The sequence below is a fragment of the Zalophus californianus genome, chromosome 1 (genome assembly GCF_009762305.2).
Source record: "Zalophus californianus isolate mZalCal1 chromosome 1, mZalCal1.pri.v2, whole genome shotgun sequence".
Taxonomy (NCBI): domain Eukaryota; kingdom Metazoa; phylum Chordata; class Mammalia; order Carnivora; family Otariidae; genus Zalophus; species Zalophus californianus.
In genome coordinates, this window is record NC_045595.1 from 1,371,695 (window position 1) to 1,386,213 (window position 14,519).

A 14,519-nucleotide genomic window follows, 5' to 3' on the forward strand; every position below is an offset into this window, starting at 1 on the left:
CCCGGAAGGAGGAGCTAGCGCGTGCCGTGGGCGCATGCGTGGGGCGCGGCCTGAGGGCGGGGCCGAAGCCTCCCCTGGGCGGGGCGGCTCGTGGGCGGGGCCAGCAGTTGTCCGTTGCGGGGCCGGGGGCGGGGCCTGTGCCGAGGGCGTGGCACGGGAGGCGCCGTTGGTTGGCGGGCGGCGGGCGGCGGGCGGCGGGCGGCCGGTGGTGGGCGGCGGGCGGGCCATGGCCCTGCTACTGTGCTTGGGCCTCACGGCGGCGCTGGCCCGCGGCTGCCTGCACTGCCACAGCAACTTCTCGGAGAAGTTCTCCTTTTACCGCCATCACGTGAACCTCAAGTCCTGGTGGGTGGGCGACATCCCCGTGTCGGGCTCGCTGCTCACCGACTGGAGCCAGGACACGATGAAGGAGCTGCACCTGGCCATCCCCGCGGAGATCAGTAAGTGCGGGGGGAGGAGGGGGGCCCGCCCGGGCGCTTGTCGGCCCCCCGGCCCCGCCGGACCGCCCCCCGCCCCCGCCCCAGGCGCTCACCTGCCTCCGCCCGCCCCCAGCCCAGGAGAAGCTGGACCAAGTGGCGAATGCCGTGTACCAGAAAATGGATCAGCTGTACCAGGGCAAGATGTATTTCCCCGGTAAGCGGGCGGCAGCCACAGCCGCGCGCGGGGAAACGGAGACTGCCCCCCTCCTCCCACCGCCCGAGCCTGACCTCCCTCCTGCCCACCCGCGGCAGGGTATTTCCCCAATGAGCTGCGAGCCATCTTTCGGGAGCAGGTGCACCTCATCCAGAATGCCATCATCGAAAGTGAGCGAATGAAGGGCCCGGGGGTGGGTGGAGGAGGGGAGAAAGGCAGCTCCCCGAGGCAGGGCCCCTTCGTCCCGCGGGCAGCGGCAAGGCTTCGTGGATAAACCCCACCCCTCCCTGCCCCCTGGCCTTGCCGGACCCTGGCGGCATGGGTGAATACTGCTGCTGCCCTCCCACACTGGTTTGCTCCATCCCAGGCTGAGCACCACCTGGGGGGGGGGTCTTGCAGGGCAGGAAGGGTGGGCTGGAGCCGGGGACAGACAGGTTGGTCCCCTTGACCCCCCACAGGCCGCATTGACTGTCAGCGTCACTGTGGTGAGTGAGCCGCCCTGCAGCCCGTGGGGTCCAGCGGTGGCGGCCGCCCTGGAGGCCGAGGCGGGGGAGCTTGCCGCGGTCTCTCCTGTGATGCAGGCATCTTCCGGTACGAGACCATCTCCTGCACCAACTGCACCGACTCGCACGTCGTCTGCTTTGGCTACAACTGCGAGTAGGGCTCAGGCTGGGGTGAGGAGGGGCGGGGGCCCCAAGCCCGAGGTCTGAGGCTAGCCTGGGACCCTCCTCCGCCCCTCCCTGGCCTCCCAGCACCCGGGGAGGGCAGGGCTCTGGGCCCGGGGCCTCCCCATCTCCAGTCTCCACGCCCGCGCGCCCGCAGGTCTTCGGCACGGTGGGAGACAGCCGTACAGGGCCTCCTCCTGTACATGTGAGTTGGGGCAGCTGGGCTCCGGGAGGGCACCCCGACCTCCAGCCCTGCCAGCCCCTGAGTCCAACGCTGCTGTCGTTGTAGAAATAAGTGGCACAAGTACGTGAGTTTTATCCAAGGCAGTGAGTGTGCTTGTAGCCCGCGTGGGTGAGTGTGAGCCGGCGCAGGCACAGGAGCGGCACCTGGCTCGCGTGCCCGTGACCGCAGCCGTTCCTTCCGCGAGCGCCTCTGGGCTGAGCGGGCACAAGGGGGGGCAGGACGGTGGTCAGCGCTGGGGAGGGCCCCCATGATGGATTTGCCCCAGTGGAGGGACCTGAGGGCCAAGTGGGACCCTGTCGTGTCTTTCAGACAGGACACGAACACAAGGTAAGCCACCCCCTCACCCCGGCCTGTCCTCTCCAAAGCCCTGGCCAGGCTTTCTGAAAGGGAGGTGGGGGTGAACTGGGAGGGGCTGGAGAGGGCAGACACAGCCGGCAGGGATCTCTGCACCCGCGACAAGCCAGATGTCACCTCACAACCACAACCAAGTCATCACTTCACGAATAAACATCAGCTCCTCCTCCCCTGGACGCACAGAACCACTCCAGCCTTGTGAGTGGCCCAGAGGGAGGCTGGGAGCCCCGGTGGGCTCCGCACACAGGGCTTGAGCCTAAGCCAGAGATCAGAGCCCAATGGCCAATGTGCCCAAGCCCCCCACCCAGTTTTTGCAGCCTGTTGTGGGAGTGTTAGGTGTGACCCCAGTGCTGTCTAGAGGATTCGAACAAGCCAGGGCCTCCAAGCTGAGCTTTGATGGTCTTGTCTGCAGCCCTGTCACAGGCCCCAGGGCCCCAGCAAAGACTCGGGGGGGGGGGGGGGCTGTGAGGTGGAGCAGGAACAGAAGGGCTGAGGGCACCCATGTCTCCCCAACAGTCTGATATCACCAAGCTTCACGTGTCTCGAGCCCCCACACCTGGCCAACCTGACTCTAGAAAATGCTTCCGAGTGTCTGACACAGCACTGACAACCACCGGGTTTGCCAGACCGGCCCTTGCCTTGAGTGGAGCCAGGACTCAGCGGGACTGTCCCAGCCTGACCCCATGGAGCAGGCCTGCTGCTGCCTTGAGTCCCTCCACTCCCATCAGAGCCTGGGGGCCCCCGGGAGGGCTCTGCGGCTCTGTCGGGCAGGGTCACAGAGCTATTGGATGCAATGATTAAATGTCCCTGACATTTCTCATCACAGAGCGGTCCTTCTCGGGGCAACGGGGGGGGGGGGGGGGGGGGGGGGCAGGACTGAGGGCCCAGGGATGTCCACGCCCATTTCAGTGCAATCCATCTAAACACATCCAGGTGGACTTCGACGGAAACAAGTTTGTGGGCGGATGGGTGCTCCTGAGGACTCAAAAGTGAAAACCAGGGCGTTTAGGTATCTCTTGGGGTTCATACCACGCTGGACTAAACCTGAGCCACAGGAGCACGGGAAGTGTCCCCTGGCGTTGTTTCCTTCTGCAAAGCCTCCACATGACTTATGAGAGGCTCCAAGTGCTTGATCTGCGCGGCAGACAAGCAGGGGACTCGGGGACCAGAGTCCTGCTGGGAGGTGGCCTCATGCTAGGAAGTGCTGGCAGCGGTCCGTGCAGGTCAGGAGAAGTCCACAGGGCGCGTGGGGAGCGACATGCTGGCGGGCTGTGGAGAATAGCAGTCTCATGGGCCGAGCGCCCATCCAAGGGGATGGGTGTTGGGGGCACAGGCTGGTGGCCAGGCCAGTGCCGCCCTCGCTGCATCAGCATCGGGTCTGACATGGTATGGGACACGCTGCTCTTTCCACTGAGAAGACTGAGAGCGCCTTGTGGCTGGTGCTTCTGGACGGATGACTGTCAAGCAGGGACGCTGGTGGCAGGTGGGTCTGCCCAAGGCCCGGCTCTCCCGGGGCCTCGTCTGTGCTTGGGCTCCGCACTCTCCCGCCTGCGATTCCAGCTAGAGTTGGTCTGGCTTTCTGTCTGCTGACCCAGCCTAACTCATCTCGAATTGTCCCTTGTCCACGTGGTGTCAGTAAAGCCAGTGGAAACGTGGCAAATTAGACCAACATGAGCAGGGCCTGCCTCGCAGCACCTGTTCCTGCCGCTCACCCACATGCCCCTCACTAGTGGGGTGCCCTGGGAAAGGAAGGGAGGGCATGTCCACTGTGCATCGCTGGTGGACCCCCGGAGCCCGTGGGTCAGGCAGCTCCTTGCCACACCGCCCAAGCTCAGGCGCCTGGACGGTGTGTGGGGGTGACATCACCTCCATCATGTGGGGAAGAGCACATGGGCAGGAGGGGACAGGGAGCCCCAGACTCCAGCCAGCCCCCTGGCAGTTCGAGGACCGTCCAGAGTCCCCGGCTGTGAGACCCCTTTATACTGCCGGGCGCGCGCTGGCACCGGCAGCACACCCAACAGGTTAAGTGTCTGTTTTACAAGTTTATTGGATCATCTTGACACAAAATCATTACAGCAGTGTGATATGTCTCTCCTTTATCTGGGAATGTCGATAGCAAATCAATTCTTATATAACACATCATACAATTCTGAGGTTCTAGAATCACCGCACAGGATTCTGTAATAGGTTACTCTACATGCTAAAGTGACAGTGTTCGTCAAAAGGAAGTTACGTCATTGAGGACCATCACCTCTGAGCTCATCTCACGGGGCGTGGTCCGGGCTCCCTGTGCCCCACCCCGTGGGGTACATTCCAGAGGACGGTGCCACCCCAGGAGTATGCCTTCCCAGCAGCTGCAGGCATAACATGGGACAGACCCTGTGGAGCATCCAGCGACAGGAAGGACCTGGAATCCCAAACAGTCCCACCACCCACCAAACGATGCCGACGGACACACATCTCACTGAACAGGAAAAAAACCGTAAACCAACAGGGTCCAGGTCCTGCTCCATCAGGGATCCTGACTGGCCCCCCAGGGCGGGTGGCAGCCCCCTGTCCGACACATGAACACGCAGGTAGGACGCAGAGAACACGACAGACAGCGGCCTGCACGACCCTCTGGCCACCAGACGTCCTGACCCACGGCTGGGAGGGGGAAGGGGAACACCTCCGCAGTGAGCTCGTGCCCGCGGGCGGGGCGTCTGGGGGCCTCGTGGGACTCAGACGGCCTCACGGAAGCAGGACACGCCACTCTGCGCCGTCCACGGAGCGCCCGCAGCCCGGAGAGCGGGGACGCCTGCTCCTCAGGTGGCCGGCCTTGCTAGCGGGGGCCCTGCCGGTGGGGACGGCATCAGGGCTTTTCGCCAAACAGAGTGGCAAAGAGTCAAAGTAAAAACAGCGACAAGATACATCAACGCAACGCGTCACCTCGCCACGTCAACAGTGGGCGCCGTGTGTCGGCGAGGCCACAGGCCAGGCTCAGCACTTGGCCAGCGTGGCTTTCAGCTCCTCCAGCAAGTTGCTCAGCAGCGTCGAGTCACTGCATTTCCCATCAACGGATACGGACTTCTCCCCCTGAAAAAGAGAAAACCACCCCAGAATTTTAAAATACATGAAAACACTGCCTCGTGATGGTATGTTCATCCTTTAACTTTTCACAGTGCCCTCCTTAGTGTTCTGAGAACCAAAATGAGGGAGGCGCCCCGGGTCAGATGGAGTGTCTGCCTGGGACAAGTGAGGAGACCGGCCGAGGCGCAGGGCGGCCCAGGGCAGACTAAGGACAGAGACCAGAACTGGAGAACCCTTATCCCATGCCGTGTGAGGGCTGGGCAGAGCGGGGTAATCAGGCAAATCCCTGCATCCTCACTGGGGACCTCGGGGGGAGCATCCAGAGCCTCGAAGATCCCGGAGAGGCCAGTGGGGAAAGCAACCTGTGAAGTTATCCAGGAACCGCTGGGGTGGTTCCCTGGCACTAAGGACGCATGAACATCCCCCTCACGCATGCATGCACCGGGGCACTGCGGCTGGGCCACCCTGACAAGACAGATGTGCGCTGGAACCAGAGGTCCAGCACCTGCGGCCTGTGCTCACACCTGCAGAGCCATTAACACGGCCCCAGTTAACTCCACATCCAAAGACCCGGGAAACGCCAGCTCAGCTCAGCAGAAAAGACCGCAGAGGCCAGGCCAGGCCGAGGCAGCCGGGGACCGTCTGACACAGGTCTGCAAGCACCTACCAGGGGGATCCCCAGTGAGCAGTCCCAAACATTGTTGAAACAAACAGGAAAACAGAACATCTCAGCAAAAAAATGCAAGATCTGCCCCCATGGAAATGCTAAGATTTTTTTTTTTTTTAATTTAATTGACAGAGACAGCGAGAGAGGGAACACAAGCAGGGGGAGTGGGAGAGGGAGAAGCAGGCCTCCCGCGGAGCAGGGAGCCCGATGCGGGGCTCGATCCCAGGACCCCGGGACCATGACCTGAGCCGAAGGCAGACGCTTAACGACTGAGCCACCCAGGCGCCCCACCCCCCCAGGGAAATTCTAGATCCAAACACACAACCCTCAGCATGAAACGCGCACCGGGTAGGTGTCCCGACAGCTACGACAGCCCCGCGGGACAGACAGAAGGTGGGGGCGGGGATGGGAACACACCGCTCCAGATGCCTGCTGTTGGGACGCCACAGGGACAGCAGAAAGAACCCAGTGCCGAAAAAGGGTTTTTAAAAAAATGACTGATTGATTTGAGAGCGGGAGGGCGACCGTGCACGAGTGCGAGAATCTTCAGACTCCCTGTTGAGTGTGGAGCCCCAAGCAGGGCTTGATCTCACAATCCTGAGATCGTGACCTGGGCCAAAACCAAGAGTTGGACACTCAACTGACCGAACCCCCCTGAGAACGGATTTAAATAATAGCTAAAAACATCCAAAATTGTGCAAAACGTGAAAATGCAAACATTCAAGAAGTGAGCAGACTCCCAATGGCTAGACAGCCCCGGAGCAGTGTTGCCCGGATGCCGCGGCTGCCGGCACAGAGAAACCTCAGGGCGGCAAACCGCGCCCTCCCACCAGGAAGGGTCGAGGGCCGGGGCTCTCAGCAAGAATACTCAGCTGCAAAAGGAAGGGGCACGACTTTAAATTTGTTTTTGGAAAGATTTTTAAGCCATCTCTACCCCTAACGTGGGGCTCGAAAGGGGGCTTGAACTCATGACCCCGAGATCAAGCGTCAGATGCTCCAACGGAGCCAGCCGGGTGCCCTGGAAGGGGCAGGATTTGAAAGCACCGAAAGGAGGTCCAGGAAAACTAGTCCGGGGAAGGACCCCGCAGCCCACGGACGGCCAGTGTGTGGAGGGTGACCACGGGGCCGAGGGGCCAGCGGGCGGCAAACGCTGAGCCCAAGATGCAGGACAGAGAGGCCGGCGCAGAACTGGAAGGCAGAGACGGGAAAGGCAGCAGGAGGAGCCCCGGGCACGGCCTGAGTGCCCACGGCGCCAAGAACATGTGGCCCCCGTGGACAGCGTGTGCGAGCACTCCCGCCAGCAAGAGACAGACACACCATGTCAACACCGATCACAAGACAGCAAGAGGGGCTTTTTGTCTGACGTGAAAGGACTGGATGGCAGAGTAAACCCCGTGAGATGAAGAAAGAGGGACCTTTGAGGGTCAAGACGCCGTGACGCCCGTCGACACCCTCTAGCAGACACGGACTGAGCCCCACGGCACAGGGAATGGGCAACCTGTGTGCTGCTCACTCGGGTGTCTGTGTCGCTGGCGATCCTGTCTGCAGGGGCCCAGAGGAGTTGGGACCACCGCCAGCAGAGCCTGGTGACTGCCACGGGGCGGTCCGCTCTACAGGCAGAGCACTCAACCGTTTCCACGTACCCACGGAACGCCACCCGCCACAACCGACCACGTCTGCGGCCAGAACACAAACCTCCACGCTTTCAAAAACCTGAAAACAGAAGCAGCGCGTCCTCCAACCAGAGTGGCATCAAACTAGAAATCGGGAGTAGAAAACCATCCAAACACGCCACACTTCTGAGTAACCTGTGGCTCACAGAACTGGGGACAGACATCGGGGTATGTTGTGAGCTCTACAGAAATATGAAAACGGAACGTATGGAAATTTGTGGGGATCAGCAAACGGGCTGCTTCGAGGGAAATGTATAGGACTGAATACTACATGAGAGAAGGAAAGTCTCAGCTCCCACCTAAACCAACATACAAGAGCGCAAAATAAACACAAAGTGGGCAGAAAGGAGAAAAAGAACAGAACTCCACAAAATTTACTTGCTGCTTATAAAAACAGCGAAGTTCCTAAAAGGGTAGTTTTATTTTGAAGCAGGTTCCACACCCAGCGCGGAGCCCAGCGTGGGGTTTGAACTCAAGACCCCGAGATCGAGACCTGAGCCGAGATCAAGAGTCAGACACTCAAGCGGCTAAGCCCCCCAGGTGCCCCTAAAAAAGTCATTAAAAAAAAAATTTGAGGGAATTGATAAACCTTTGGCCAGAATGACCAAGAAAAATGAGAAAACACACACACTGCCCATGTCAGGAACGAGGGAAGGCCACGGACCCTTGGACACGAGGGGAGAGAAGCAGCAAAGACTATTCCCACGTGGACCCAGCAGTGGAGGCGCAGGCGCACGCGGCCCCCAGGCTCACCTTCTTCATCAGGAGGCAGACGTGGTGGCCCTGGATGGAGCGGCTGTACATGGAGGCGCAGGAGTCGACTCTCTCCACCACTGCAACGGACGGGGCGCGTGAGGCCGGAGCTGGCTGGCAGGGAGCAGAGGGACCACCACACAGGCGCTAAAAGCCACATCCCACCTCTTACCAGAAAAATGGTGGTGAAAACAGATCTTCGCCAGAAGGTTCTGGAAGGACATACTAATGCCATCGACTTTGATTGAGCTCATGCTCAGGTCCCCAGACTCCAACAACTTGGCGAAGGCGTCACTGCGGGTAGGACACAGCACAGGGACGCTGAGCACACGCAGGCTCCCCAGCCCCCTCCGGGTGCTGCCTTCCTTTGGGTGTTTGCAGCTCCAGGTCTCTGAGGGTCCTAGGAGAGGTCATGGGCTAACCCGTACCTCCCCCAAATTCCCATGTTGAATCCTGACCCCCAGACCTCAGAATGTGACTGTTTTTGGAAACAGGACCCTAATCCAATATGACCAGCGTCCTAAAAAGAGCAGACCAGGACATAGACACGCATGGAGGGACCGTGGGATAGGGCGGGGTCCACGCCGGCCTCTGGCGCCGGGAGAGAACCAGCGTCTGGCCCGAGCAGCCTTGTGCACCCGCACTGCCTGCGTGCTCGCTGCACAGCGGGCAGGACGGGGCTGCGGAGGGGGGGTGCCGCACACCTGTAGCAGGGCGTCGTGACCAAGTACGAGGTGCAGCTGAAGTGCAGCTTGAAGTCCAGCTTCTCATGGGTCGAGCCCTCGTCGTTCTGTGGGAGCAGGTGCACAGAATGAGTGGGGAGCAGGGCACTGTCCCACAGGCTCCCGACACCGCCTCGAGCCCTGCTACCTTGGCAATGAAGGACAGGGTCCCCTTGAGCTTCTGGGCCATGACGATGCTCTGGATGGTGAACACAAACTGGGCCTCGTTGGAGATGCCTGGGGAGGGGGAGGCGAGAAGGAGCGGGGCCCGAGAGCGGCGTGGGGCAGTGCCCCACCGCCATCCCGCACCCTGGCGGGTGGCAGGGATAAACCCCACCCAGGGCCCGTCCTCAGTGCTGTCCACCTTGGTCAGAAAACCAGGCTCAGCCCCTGAGGGATGCCAGGTGACAGAACGGGAATGGGGTCCAGGGACCGGATGGAGGGGCCGCAACAGCAGGAGCCTCTGGCCTCCCGCCAGCCCCGGGCAGCCTGCCGGCGGCGCACACACCTGGGGGCAACTGGAAAGGCACGGGCACGCCGTCGCGGACGGAGGAGCCCTCCGGCCGGGCCAGCCTGGCGTTGAGCGAATCCAGCACGTTGAGCTCCATGTTCTTGAGGAAGCTGCGGCTCTGATTCTCCAGGACAACAGACACAGTGACCTGGCTGTCCTTCTGCAGGCTGCCCTGGATGTCGTACGTCTGCGGGGCAAGGTCAGGGTCAGCCAGTGCCCCCCGGAGCCCCCTTCCGGGCCTGCACAAGGGGCCTGGGGAATGCCGGCACCACTTGCTATACAAACGCAGATCACCTCTGAGAAGAAAAAGTACCCAAATCCCTACACAAGGAACAGAATTCCATGCTGCCTGTGGTTCCAGCAACTCCAGCCCTTTCTCTGACGGCCATTGGCCGTCACGCCGGCCCTTTGCCCCACGCACCAGAAAGTACTCCCTTGCCCCTCTCCCCCCAGAAAGGCTCCAGTGGGGGAGGCTCTAGGCGCAGGAGCCCTCGGACGCACTCGTAGCCTCCGCTGTCGCCAAGACCCCACCGCCTCCCTCCACATACCCAGAGAAAGGACTCCACCTACCCCAGCCCCTGGTGCTCTAAAACGCCCACACCACTCACCATCCTGATGTAGGAATTTTCGGCCAGGAGGCAGTAGCTGGACATGGGCTGGAAACAGAGGAGAACACTCAGCTTGGGCCAGGGAGAACCCGAAGGTGACGGCTCCCGACACAACAGGGCCTGTCACGACCTGCCAAGCACTCCAGGCGGAAAACACTGGAACCGAAGAACCGGGGGCGGGCGGGGGGGGGGCCCCAAGGAGCCTCCCTGGGCCCCGGACAACATGAGCCTGCACCTTAGGGACTCCTGTCATGTGACAGCACCGCCTCCCTGATGCCCAGAGCCCCCGGGGCTCACCCACCCGCGCCGAGGCCCCACTGCCCGCCGGCCCGTGGACGCAGCTCCTAGACTCGGCTGGGCTCTCTCCCTGCGCCGAGGCCTTGGCGGGCTGTGGAGGCGCCCCGGGCCCGCGGGAGGCGAGTGAAGTACCCCTCACCGGGAGAGGCTCCTCATCAAGTGCGCCGTTCTCGACAGGCTCTGCCGCCTCGTCGCTGGGAGGCTTCTTCTTGGATTTTTTCTTGTCTTTAGATTTCTCCTCCTTCTCCTTCTTGTGCTTCTTCTTTTTATGCTTAGAAGATTTCTGGAACCCAAAGGGCAGATCAGGGTTAACTCTTAACTTCTCCGGCCGGCGGTGCCCAGCAAGGAAGGCACAGGCCGTGGTGACTCAGGAGGCCGCGGACACACGTCAGCAACACTCTCCTGCGTGGCAGAGCGGACGGAGCAGCAAGCCCCAGGCCCATGGGGAAGAGGCGAGCACCTGGAAACCCACTGCTCAGTGGAAGGTCGCTGCCCACAGGTACAAACCCATGGGGAGAGCAGCAAGAACCCAGACACCAGCTCCTCGCCGTACCCAAGACAGATGAGAACACACATCCACGAAGAAACCTGCCCACCCCTGTTCACGGGAGCACAATTCATGACAACCGAAAGGCAGAAACTTCAGCAGGCGAGTGGATACACACAGCGTGTCCCCCACGCACGGGCACGTCCCACAGCCTTGAACAGGAGCGAGGCGCCCACATGCGCTACCCAGGGACGGACTGCGAGCCCACGACGCTCAGGGAGGGAGCCAGACACAGAGGGCCACATGGGGTGTGAGTCCACGTGGGTGACACGTCCAGAACAGGCTCATCCATGGGCGGGAAAGGAGCTCATGGGGGCCGGGGGCCGGGGAGGAAATGGGGAATAACGGCTGACGGGCGTGGGGTTGCTTTTGGGGAGATGGGAGTAAGCAGAGACAGAAGGGCTGCACAGCCCTGTGGACGCAGTCGATAGCACTGGACCACGTTCCCTACAGAGATGACCTTTACAGCAGGCGGGCGACAGCCAAGCTGTTGTGAAAACCAGGAGCCCAGAGGCACGGCGACCAGACGCCCCCCGCAGGATTCGGGCCGCAGGCAGCCAGCCCCCCGCCAGCCACAGGGCGGGTGCCCTCACCTTCTCGCGGCCCTCCGTGCTGTCCTCCCCCTCGTCGCCCTGCTCCCCTCTCTGGGGTCCCTCACCCTCTTCCTGAGGGGCAGCGACGATGGCATTCGCTTCCGGCTCTTCCTGCAGGAGGCCGCGTGGTGAGGCTCAAGGGGGCGGCGAGGTCTCTGTGTCCTCCACCCGCCCCCATCCCGGCCCGGCCTCTCTGGTCAGCACCAAGGCGCGTGGCCGCCACACGGCGCAAGCGGCTGGCCCAGGGGCGGTCTGGGGGCCCTAAGTGCGGTCACCGCCCAGGCCCCCAGGCCCCATCCTTAACAGGAAGCAACGGCTCAAGGCTGCGCCCAGCTCAGGAGCCGCAGGGCCGTTTGTGCTCAGGGCCGTTCTCAGAGCCACCAACTGGGCCAGACCGTAGGCAGGGGACTGGGCTGGCCCACATCTGGCTGGTCTGTGCAAGGGCGCCCCAACATCCACACACCCCTGGGGTGGGCAGAGCCCAGAGGTGGTGTCCCCGGACGCCTCGGACAGGCAGATCGATCAAGGGCCCATGGGGGACCGTGCAGGGCCGGCACAGGCCGCCGCCCAGGCTCTTACCAGGGCTGGGGCTGCAGCAGGCAGCGGCGTGGTGGACAGCCAGAAGTCTAAGTCCTCGCCCTGAAACCACAGAAAGATAGGCCTTTGGCTTAAGTAGCAAGACAGGCTCCAGCCAACCAGCCAGGCGGCTTCAGCTCTGCAGGACCCCAGCGCACAGGGAACTGACCACAACGTCAGGGCTGGGGCCCGGGGCGGTGCTTCCGGCTCTCTGCTCGTCAGAACAAGCAGCCTCAGACGTCCGTGAGCGCCAGCCCGTGAGACAGCAGCACGACCCGTGGTCCACACTTCTTTAAAAGCCCCAGCTCTTCCCCCGGGGTGACCACACGGTGGACACAGAGGGCCGTGAGGCTCAGCGGGGGGGTGTCTGCGGGGCCCCCGTACCTCCTTCTCCTTCCCCTTCTCCGTCTTCTCTCGTTCCTTCTCTCTGTGCTTCTTCTCCTTTTTCTTGGGCTTCTTGGCCTTCTTTTCCACGCCGGGGACGTCCTCTTTGTCAGCACACTTGGAGGCGTCCACGTTTCTGTGTTTCTGGACAGGCAGCTTCTCGCTGTCGGCCAGGGGCCTGGGGGCGGGCAGGCGGGTCACGAGTGTGCGGACAGGGTCCCGGAGGACACAGAGCCCGGGGCAGGCCCGGCCCCGCCCCCAGGCCTACCTGTCCAGGTCGATATCCAGGGCCCTGTAGGGGTCGTTGGGGTCTTTGTCATCTTCATCACTAGGGAGAGCATTCTGAGGGAGAGAGGAGCTCTGTGTCCAGTCCACCCGGCCCCAAGCCCAACGCGTCTGTGGAGCCCCTGCCCCGCTTCTCAGAAAAGGACAACCAGGCCCACGCTCGAGAGGGGCCCTCATCTGGGGCAGGAAGCGAGGTCGGGATGTGCCAGGCTCTCCCGCTCACAGCTCTAGACCCCTCTCCGGGGCCTGGGGCACAGTGCGTGCGGGCTCCAAGCCTCCCTGTGCCCCGGGGCGTGAGAGTGGGGGCGCCCCAGGGGGCTGACCTCGGGCATCTCCTCGGTGACAATGTCCACCTGCTGCGCCGGGGTGATGTCCTCGTCACTCTCTGTGTGCAGGGAGCCGTGGCGCCGGGGCTTGCCCTTCTCCTTCGTCTTCTTCTTCTTCCTGCCCTTCTCCAGCCTCTGCCGGTGTCTGCGCTCCTCCTCCAGCTTCACGTACTGGTCCGACATGGGCATCCCTGTGGGTGCGCGCATGACCCGGTGCTCAGCCACTGCCCTGCCATCGCCCAGACCAGCCCCAGCCCTGAGAGCCATGTGTGGGTGGGGGGCCCCCCAGGGGCTCAGCACGGAGAGCCCACTGTGCTCTGTGCCAGAGGGAGGTGAGCAGAGGCTTTCTGAACGCCGACAGGCAGGCCCAGAGCAGCTAGGGTAGGTGAGGGGCTGGGGCTAGGGGAAGGAACGACGTGGCACCAGCATTAAGACGCGTGGGCCCTTGGCCTGTGCCCCCCATTCACCCTCCAAGTTGGGACCCACCACAGCCAAGGAGGCAGCAGGGGTGCGGCAGAGAGCGTGCATGGCTGGCTGGAGGCTTTCAACGCCAGGAGCTAGAACCGGCCCCCACCCACCTTGCTCACACTGCCCGTGCAAATACTTGCCTGGCACCTTCAGGGGCACCGAGAGGTCTATCTGCACCACGGGTATGTGCTCCACACCTGGCATGTCCTGGTACCGCTGGAGAAGCAAGAATCAAGGCGTTACTGGGCAGAACACACGACAGATGGGGATGCCTGAGGAGGGGCTGCGGCCCAGCACGAAACATGCAGATGGCCTGGGGTGTGTGGGATCCCGCTGGGGGGGGGGTGGGGGCGTGGCTCCCTACAGACTGGGGAACTGGTCTGTCAGTGTGAACAAGTCAGAAAGCTTCCGCCCACTTTCTCTGTCTCGATCACCTACTTAGTTTAGAAAAGCAGTGCAGGCCGGAACCTAATGAGCACTTGGTGCCCACCAGGACGGCTGAAGTCAGAAAGCCAGACGTTACAGGAGCTGGTGAGGGTGCGTGCGGCAGGCAGGGGCCGCCTGCGGGCCCTGAGAGGGCTGAGCAGAGTCACAAGGTGACCTGGCAATCCCAAGAGAAGGGAACCAAGAGAGCACCCACGCGCAGCGGTGTCCGTCTGGGGGAGCCTTGCGGGTGGAGAACAGGAATGAGGGCAGCGGGCAGCACCTGGATCAAGAGCTGGAACGTGCAGCTGCCTGTACTCGGTGTTGTGGGTGGAACCCACCTGGCAGCTGGGCCACATGGACCTACTGTGACAACGAAGTGCCATCCCGCAGATGGGACCCCTAGGGGGTTGTGGGGGGGGGAGGGTGTCTGTCGAGGCTGACCTGGACCCAGCCTTACCTTCTGGGGGGACGGGGAACTTTTGATGTAGAACGGGTTGTTGGCCTGTTCCTGCTTCCGGGCTTCTCGACGCTGCAGGGACAGGATTTAAGTCCATGAACGCACGTGGGTCACACACCCACCCTGCTAGGCCACAGAACTTTACTGTCAGCCCTCAGCCAAAAAGAAGACCACAGCAGGAGCAGGAACGGGGTCAAGAACGACCCGAAGAGGTGAGGATGACCATCTCTGTTTCAGGGATGGGAGCCCAGATAGGTTGGA

At 62.3% G+C, this 14,519-nt stretch overlaps 2 protein-coding genes across 6 annotated transcripts in view; one reads left to right on the plus strand and one right to left on the minus strand.

Annotated features, from left to right (window-relative positions):
• Window positions 1-139: 139 nt before the first annotated feature.
• On the plus strand, window positions 140-2,716 carry IZUMO4 (IZUMO family member 4). 3 transcript variants are annotated; one of them, XM_027585363.2, is made up of 10 exons: window positions 140-440; window positions 553-633; window positions 732-803; window positions 1,092-1,118; window positions 1,215-1,290; window positions 1,456-1,503; window positions 1,588-1,602; window positions 1,852-1,869; window positions 2,007-2,094; window positions 2,413-2,546. In XM_027585363.2, the coding sequence occupies exons 1-9, from the start codon at window positions 227-229 to the stop codon at window positions 2,047-2,049; spliced, it is 594 nt and encodes a 197-aa protein (XP_027441164.1). In that variant the 5' UTR covers window positions 140-226; the 3' UTR covers window positions 2,050-2,094; window positions 2,413-2,546. The 3 variants fall into 3 exon arrangements, with proteins under 3 accessions (XP_027441164.1, XP_027441165.1, XP_027441163.1); XM_027585364.2 differs by having other exon boundaries at window positions 141-440; window positions 1,215-1,224; window positions 2,080-2,094; window positions 2,413-2,716; XM_027585362.2 differs by having other exon boundaries at window positions 143-440; window positions 2,080-2,094; window positions 2,413-2,716.
• Window positions 2,717-3,925: 1,209 nt separating this feature from the next.
• AP3D1 (adaptor related protein complex 3 subunit delta 1) overlaps window positions 3,926-14,519 on the minus strand; it is a 39,654-nt gene continuing 29,060 nt past the window's right edge. For 2 of the 3 annotated variants that reach the window (XM_027585182.2, XM_027585184.2), the window contains 15 exons: window positions 14,259-14,330; window positions 13,516-13,591; window positions 12,905-13,098; window positions 12,565-12,638; window positions 12,297-12,474; window positions 11,916-11,975; window positions 11,337-11,447; window positions 10,336-10,479; window positions 9,900-9,947; window positions 9,289-9,478; window positions 8,929-9,017; window positions 8,763-8,848; window positions 8,231-8,352; window positions 8,059-8,138; window positions 3,926-4,971 (listed from right to left, as the gene is read on the minus strand). In XM_027585182.2, the coding sequence (XP_027440983.2) occupies window positions 4,876-4,971; window positions 8,059-8,138; window positions 8,231-8,352; window positions 8,763-8,848; window positions 8,929-9,017; window positions 9,289-9,478; window positions 9,900-9,947; window positions 10,336-10,479; window positions 11,337-11,447; window positions 11,916-11,975; window positions 12,297-12,474; window positions 12,565-12,638; window positions 12,905-13,098; window positions 13,516-13,591; window positions 14,259-14,330 (1,620 nt within the window). In that variant the 3' untranslated portion in view covers window positions 3,926-4,875. The remainder of the gene's footprint in view (window positions 4,972-8,058; window positions 8,139-8,230; window positions 8,353-8,762; window positions 8,849-8,928; window positions 9,018-9,288; window positions 9,479-9,899; window positions 9,948-10,335; window positions 10,480-11,336; window positions 11,448-11,915; window positions 11,976-12,296; window positions 12,475-12,564; window positions 12,639-12,904; window positions 13,099-13,515; window positions 13,592-14,258; window positions 14,331-14,519) is intronic. The other variant, XM_027585183.2, reaches the window with a different exon arrangement.